General features: G+C 35.9%; 1 protein-coding gene across 1 annotated transcript; it reads left to right on the plus strand.

Moving 5' to 3' along the window:
• The first annotated feature begins 2,123 nt into the window (after positions 1-2,123).
• LOC143672640 (heat shock transcription factor, Y-linked-like) lies at positions 2,124-4,050 on the plus strand. Its single transcript, XM_077147234.1, has 2 exons — positions 2,124-2,757; positions 3,227-4,050. The coding sequence occupies exons 1-2, from the start codon at positions 2,245-2,247 to the stop codon at positions 3,920-3,922; spliced, it is 1,209 nt and encodes a 402-aa protein (XP_077003349.1). The 5' UTR covers positions 2,124-2,244; the 3' UTR covers positions 3,923-4,050.
• The last annotated feature ends 3,912 nt before the right edge of the window (positions 4,051-7,962 follow it).

Below are 7,962 nucleotides of genomic sequence, written 5' to 3' on the forward strand. Positions count from 1 at the left end.
ATACTCTTTGAGACCAATGTAAGAAAGGTTTATTTGATCTGGAACTGAAGTTTTTTGTAGTGCATAATCTAATTCAACCTATCTGTATAGCTCATTTGAAAAACTGCAACACAGGAAGCAAAGAATAACAAAGATGTCCTTTAATCCTACAGATTATTGCCATGCCTGGAAATATCCTAGAGCATATTAAGAGGATAATCAAAAAGTATTGCCAGGGTGGGCCACAGTGGCTCAGCAGGTAGAGTTTTCGCCTGTCATGCTAGAGATTAGGTTCGCTTCCCATTACACACCCATTGGGAAAAAAAAGTATTAGTAAAGTCCCAGAGAGAGGGGAAAAAGACAATGGAGCTATTAAACCTTACCATCAGAAAATCCCCTGATACTATGTCAAACTTTAGGGACCCAAATCAATAGGCCATACCCTTGATCATGAGGCTTACTCTTATGAAGCTTACATAGGTAGTAGAGAAGCTTAGACTACCTAAAGGCAGGCCTAAGAGTTACTTCTGGAAGACCTCTTTTGTTGCTCGGATGTGGCCTTAGTCTCTCTAAGCTCAACTCTGCAAATGAAATCATTGCCCTCCACCCAACATGGGACATGACATCCAAGGGTGAAATTGGCGACATGCAAGATGACTTCCAGGGATAACTCCAGACCTGGCATCATGGGGTCAACAATTACACCCTGACCAAAGAGGGAAAAGAAGTGTAATTAATAATGTATCAGTGGAAGACAGAGTTAAAAAAGAGCTGAGAGTCTACTCTGGAGGTTGCTCTTATGCAAGCTTCAGGTAGACTTTGCTACCTGTCATAACCTGCCAACCCCCAACCAGGACCCCTTCAGCCAATCCTAAAGAACACCTAGGGCAATTTATAAGATTTCACAAGGGTTCTACAGCAACTTGCCAGAAACCAACAACCTCCAGATGGGTCCCTGGTCTAGATAAGTCCTTAAACATAGCCCAGCCTCTCTAGAACATCAGATATTTCCATCTCCCTACCCCATATTAGTGACAGACCCTTCCAATATCAAAAATTTAGAATTGTTACAGCCCAAACAACCCTGAAGAGAGGTATGGAAAGATCAAAGATAATGGTGGAATTATACATAGAAGATAGGACTCAACAAATGAATATGAATGCTGAATCATTATATTGATATGTCTTTTAGTCTTCAGTATTTTACAGCAGCTAGAAGGAAAAACCTAAAATTGTAAATCATGTGAAAGTCTGAAATGTTCTTCAATTAATTGTAGTGCTATTCTTTGAAGTTTATAGCTTTTCTTTATATATGTTATTGTTCACCAAAAAAGGGAAAAAGTCAAAAAAAAAAACTTAAGGAAATACAAGCACATACAAATATAGAAAAAGTACAAATAGCAGCCACAGAGCTGTGAGCAGATACACTTTTTTGCGTTAACATACTGCTTGAAACCAGGACAAAATTTCAGCCAAGGTTCTCTTTCATAAGAATAAAAAAAAATTAAAGCTATATTTTTATTTATCTTCTCAAACAGTAATGGGAGATTACTGAGGTTAATCTATAAAGCAACTAACATTTCAAATTAATTACCATCTACAAAAGTACACTTTGAATAGATATAAAATATACGCATACATGCACTTACTTATCTTAACTGTAGTAATATTATTTTACTTATAGTTCTTTATTGCTACCTTTTGCTTTTCATTCTTTGGATATATTTAAAAATACTTTGTTTTCTTTTAAAACCTAATTTTACTTCATGATTAGTTATCAGATAATTAACAAATATGCCAAATAAAATTATACACAATTATGTCAATTGTGATTGTGAAAATGTTTTGAATATCATGTTCAAATCATGATAAACAGATACTATTCACATAAAATACACATTTAAGACAAATTTTTTAATCTGAACTGAAATACTGAAACTGTATGAGGGAGAAAATTACTTTTATTTCATGAACCGAAGAGACATACAGATGCAGAAAGATCTATTTACTTATTTCTGCAAAATCACATTATGTAAAGTAATCCACCCATATTTTACTTTAACTGGATTAATTTCATCAAGAGGGAATGTTACACATAATTGCTAGGAGACCAGAGTCACCTTGTGATGTCACTGCTGTGTAAATTGAGAAGTATTGTGATGGCACAGAATTAGATCTGTGCAGCCTTAACAAAAGCAGCATTTGAAGCTGCAGTGTTCAAAACCATGCAAGTGAGAAGAGCAGCTGAGGAAAAAACTATTTAAGATGGAACATGTTTCTGCAGAAACTCAAGATATTTCTTCTGAAGATGGACCAACTGGTTCAGAGGCCTCCATTAGATCTCCTTTGAGTGATCACACTTGTACGCGAGACTCAGACTTGAGGTCTATGATCGAAGAAAGTGCTTTTCAGGCTTTGTTGGAAGTTTCCTTAATAAAAAGACCACGTTACACCTTTTGTGTTTCCAAATCAGATGAAGACAATGATTTCCTTTCTTTGACCTTCCCCAGAAAACTCTGGAAAATAGTTGAAAGTGACCAGTTTAAGTCAATTTGGTGGGATGAAAATGGAACTTCTATAGTAATTAATGAAGAACTCTTTAAGAAAGAAGTTTTGGGAAGACAGGTGCCTTTCAGAATATTTGAAACTGACAGTATGAAAAGCTTAATTCGACAGCTTAATCTCTATGGATTTAGCAAAATGCGGCAGAATTTTCAGAGATCTGCTTCTCTAGCTGACTTTCTGGCAGAAGAAAAAGAAGTCTCTGTTTTAAGCAAGGTATTCAAACATTGTCACTTACTGCCTCATTAAGGAATAAATGAGATTTTATTTCATACATCAGTTAAGTATATAATAGATGTGAACTAAAACTAGATTTAAACAATTATGTGAAATAAGGTTAAAACTGATTAAAATGTTTTGCAAGAAATGAGGAAGGCTGTGTAAATGCACATAGGATATGAGAAAATTTATTAATAACTGAATTTTATTGAATTATAAATGAACCCACAACCTATTTACAGAAGTGGCATTCATTATTATTATAAACAAACAACATATTTTCACTTAGAGACTGTATTTAAATATTTAATTCCCAAAAAGTAAATTCTGAAAACTTGTCCACAAGGTACATACATTATCTGACAACTTTAAGTGATACAAAGGAAATCTAAGTTTTATAAGTAAGGTGTGTTATTCTATCATAACACTTGGCTTAAAATATGACTAATTTTCCCTCTGGTTTCAGTTACAGCTCTACCATAATCCAAATTTTAAACGTGGCTGTCCCCAACTTTTAGTAAGATTGAAAAGAAGAGTCGGGATTAAAAATGCTTCTCCAGTGTCTGCTTCATTACCTCAACATCTCAACAAGAAGCACATTAAAGCAGAGGGTGATAATAATGCAGAGAGTCAGATTTCTGATTTAGTGGCTGAAACTAGCAGAGAAAGTTTATTTTCAACCTCTACAAATTCAAATGTATCTTTAACAAGGAAGCCTTTAATCAGCCAGACAGTTGCTAATACAACTGTCCCAATTAGAAATGAATTTTGTCCTCCATCATCAACTTCAATTAGCCAATCAGAACAAACCAAACCAGATCAACAAGCTGTTTTAAACCAGATGACCACCTATCATATGCATTCACATAGCAGCTACACTGAAGCAAACGGTAACATTGTAAATTATGTCACAACTACAAGGTCTACTTCTCAATACATCGTATCTCCTATACAGAACAGTTATTTTGGACTGTTGGAACCTTCTACTTTTCCACTTGGGAATCCTGATGTATCAGCCAATGAGGCTACTTTTTCTAACTTGCTACAATCAGGCAACCCATGGTTTCCAATGCCTATGACATCTGATGCATCTGCCACCTCTCTTTCAAGGTCAGTTCAGGAATTGTCTTCACCATACCAGCACCATCCTAATGATAACTGACCTTCTACCAAAGGAGTAGATTACACAGATTGTGCAGGTCAATGAAGATTTAAATTTTATATTGACAAATATCAACAAAATATTTGCAATTCTCTCATTTGAACAATAAACTTACATGTTTACTTCAATGTTTCCTCTCTTATTTTAAAAAATGGTTGATGTTAATGGCATTTTATTTCAATGGAGGGCTGTTGTACCATTGAAAAAAATATATACTTGGTCATTTGACAGGACTGTTTGTTATCCTTCCTTGTAAGTAATGATTTTTCAATTAAGATATAATGAGTTTTCAACTGAGATATAATCACCTAAAGTGTACAGTAAGTAATTCAGTTAACATCATCAAGCAGAGCAATTCATCATTACAACTGATTTTTGCATATTTTCCTTTGTCAAAAGAATCATTAAAATGAGAATAAAAATAAAAAGTTAAAAACAATATCCAAAACATCACATAACCTCCATATCCCCCTATTATTTATTTTGCCTTTCTTTTTCTTACTCATCTATAGTGCAATAGATAAAGGGAGTGTCAAGTCACATGGTTTTCACAAACATGTTTATACCTTAAAAGCTCTAATTGTTCAATTATCAAGAATTAAGTCTGATGGATTATAGTTTAATAGTTTCAGATATCTATTCTAGCTACTCCCATCCATCGAAATCTGAAAAGGGATGTTACATAAAAAGAATAACCTCCAGAAAGGCCTCTCAACTCTATCTGAAATCTCTCAGCCCTGAAACTATTTTGTTTGATTTCTCTTCTTCCTTTTGGTCTAGAAGTCTTCCTCAATCACAAGATGCCAGGCCTAGGTTCATCCCCAAAAGTCATGTCCCATGTTGCCAGGTAGACTTATACCCTTGGGAATCATGTCCCACACAAGATGGAGGGCAGTGAGCTCACAGGCAGAGTTGGCTTAGGACGTGAGATCGCATCTGATCAGCAAATGAGATTCTCTAGGGATTACTCTCAGGCATAATCTTAAGTAGGCTTAGCTTCTCCTTTGCAAGCTTAGCTTCTCCTTTATCAAGATCTAGGGTCCATTAAATTGGCAGTCCCAATGACTGCAAGAATATCAGGTCTTCCCAAGGTGCAGAAGTTTAATATTTCCACTTTTTTCCCTTGTCCTTCGTGGGTGACTTTGCAAATACTTTTTAATCTTCTGCCCCGATTACTCTGGGATATACTGGGACATCATACCTGTAAAAGCCAAAAACCTCTCATTCCATTTTCGTGGTGAGGAAGCTATGTCTAATTGATTGTCTGAGAAAGAATAATGGGAGTGATTGGAAAAAGAAATTAGATTAAGGGGAAACCAAGAACTGATTTCTGAAAATCTAAGATAAACTGAATAGGGGCCTAAATAAGCATAGCTGGAGGAGGTAAATAAAAACCTAGAAAAGGCAAATACACAATGCTTTAGCATTTCATCAATTAAATTGATTAGCACAATTTTCAGGTCAGAAACTTGGATTTTATTTGGTAAAGAAGACTACATTTCATATGTGAAAGTACAGTGTTCTAGTTTGCTAGCTGCTAGAACGCAATATACCAGAATCCAAATGGCTTTTAAAAAGGGGAATTTAATGAGTTGCTAGTTTACAGTTCTAAGGCCAAGAAATTATCCCAGTCAACACAACTCTATAGAAATGTCCAATCAAAGGTATCCAGGGAAAGATATTTTGGTTCAAGAAGGCTGATGAAGTTCAGGGTTTCTCTCTTGGCTGAGAGGGCACATGGCAAGCAAGGCGTCATCTGCTAACTTTCTCTCCTGGATTCCGGTTTCATAAGGCTCCCCAAGAGGCATTTTATCTCTTCATCTCCAAAGATCATTGGCTTGTGGGCTCTTGATCCTCATGGCTATGCTATTCCTCTCTGCTCTCTCTGAATCACTTGTTCTCCAAAATGTTTCCTCTTTTATAGGACTTCAGAAACTAATCAAGACCCACCAAATGGGTGGAGACATGCCATCACTTAATCCAATTTAATAACCATTTTGATCACATCACATCTCCAGGGAGATGATCTAATTACGGTTTCAAACATACAATGCTGAATAGGGATTAGAAGAAATGGCTGCCTTTGCAAAATGGGATTAGGATTAAAACTTGGTTTTTCTTTATTTTTTACATGGGCAGGTGCCGGGAACAAAACCCAGGTCTCCAGTATGGCAGGCGAGAACTCTGCCTGATGAGCCACTGTGGTCTGTTTGGCTACCGCTTATAATTTTTACTGTGTTAGAGACCAACATCTCATAATCCAGAGATAGCAGGTAAAAAACCAGATTTCCAGTTTCTTTTGTAAATGTAGAAGATCTGGCACTTGATCTACAGTTCTACATGGCAAAAATAGCATCTGATTCATTTTCACATAGAGAAGGTATTCTGCTTGTCACTTTATCCAGTGCTGTCTCTACAATATGAAGACCAAGTGGCATCACCATTTATTTTTGTGCTTGCACCACTGCTGCTTCCTATACCTAGAAATTTGGCATTACCTGCTTGGCCTTCGTAGATATTTGAAGTTGCCTCCTCTCATGGAGACCAAAGGATGTCTCCATTTTCTGCCTGTTCGAACTTTATTACCCTTTTGTATTCTGTAGCTGTTGGAGTTGGTCATAATAGAAGGGATTGGGAGCTACTGAAACAGTAACATTTTTTGTTTAAAGCCCTAAAATGCCATCTTAAAGGCTATCAAGAAGTACTGTGCATGCATTTTTAAACAAAGAATATACATACTCCTATAACATGCTTTGCCAAAACATATTTCCCCATTCCTCAAATGGGAATTTTAAAAATGCAAGCAAAAGTGTTTAATATTTTATTTTCTGCCTTGGAGAGTCTGAAATATTTTCTGGGAGTGAACAGCTATAGTCTTGACATCTTCAGTGGTTGAAGATAAATGTGAACCATCTGACCTATAAGAGATCTGTCATCTATGAATGTATCCATAAACTTGAACCTGTTTATGTTTTTAGTCCCAACTGTCTCTTAAAAGATTTCCTTGTATTCATCTTAGAACTTCAGGTGGGTTGGGGGTAGCTTTCTTTAAGAAGGATTTAATAAACAAATTTTGTTCTCATGCTAAAAAAAAAAAAAAAGGATTTTCTAGAGGGCATACATCCTTTGAAACCAGCACATACAGTGTACTTTCTCAGCCCTGTAAATGTGTCTCCATTATAAATACATCACAAAATAATTATATAATTATAAAATAATGTCAATCATTCACTGACAAACCACATGATGTTGTTCTAGATTGCATCACCCTCAGGATATGAAAGAATTTTACAATCCTTCCTTTCTGTAGGGGCTGTTTTGCTCTATTATCAAATAATTACAGTTGGTTTGTGCCTTTAATTATTCCCCTGAGAAGTCCAGTATTTATATATATATTTTTTTTAATTTATTTTTTTTAAAGGAAGGAAAGACAGAGAAGGAAGGAAGGATGGAAGGAAGGAAAGGAGGAAGAAAGGGAAACATTTTTAAACATTTTCTTGTTTTATTATATTTTGTTTGTTTGTTTGTTTTTTACATGGGCTGGGGCCGGGAATCGAACCGGGGTCCTCCGGCACGGCAGGCAAGCACTCTTGCCCGCTGAGCCACCGCGGCCCGCCCCAGTATTTATATTTTTAATGCACACAAATATCATGTTCATTTCCTGCTTCATCCGAAGACAAACCTATTACCTATTGCTACTACCCTACCAAAAAGACATCTTTTGAAAATGCATCTAAATAGGATGAATTAAGAATTACCTATACATAGAGAAGCCTGTGCGTCCATGATAGAATACAATGGCCACTCTATTTTTGCCTACATACCACTTACCATATTAGTATTTTTGGCCCCATAAGTCTATCTGCAAAGTAAAGGCTCAATAAACAAAGACAGATATTGCGTAAGAACAAATGAAGTGAAATAAACCAGACACACGGATAGATAACACATGATTTTGCTTTATGACCTCTGAAAAGAACAGCTCAGAGCTTATAATATGGAATACAGGGGACTCAGAGATTTATGGAAGCTAGAGATGT

The sequence above is a fragment of the Tamandua tetradactyla genome, chromosome Y (genome assembly GCF_023851605.1).
Source record: "Tamandua tetradactyla isolate mTamTet1 chromosome Y, mTamTet1.pri, whole genome shotgun sequence".
In the NCBI taxonomy this organism is placed as follows: Eukaryota; Metazoa; Chordata; class Mammalia; order Pilosa; family Myrmecophagidae; genus Tamandua; species Tamandua tetradactyla.

Coding starts and splice junctions, on each gene's coding strand:
- LOC143672640 (XM_077147234.1), top strand. CDS start 2,245: ATGGAACATGTTTCTGCAGAAACTCAAGATATTTCTTCTGAAGATGGA. Junction 2,758..3,226: donor AAGTCTCTGTTTTAAGCAAG/GTATTCAAACAT, acceptor CTCTGGTTTCAG/TTACAGCTCTACCATAATCC.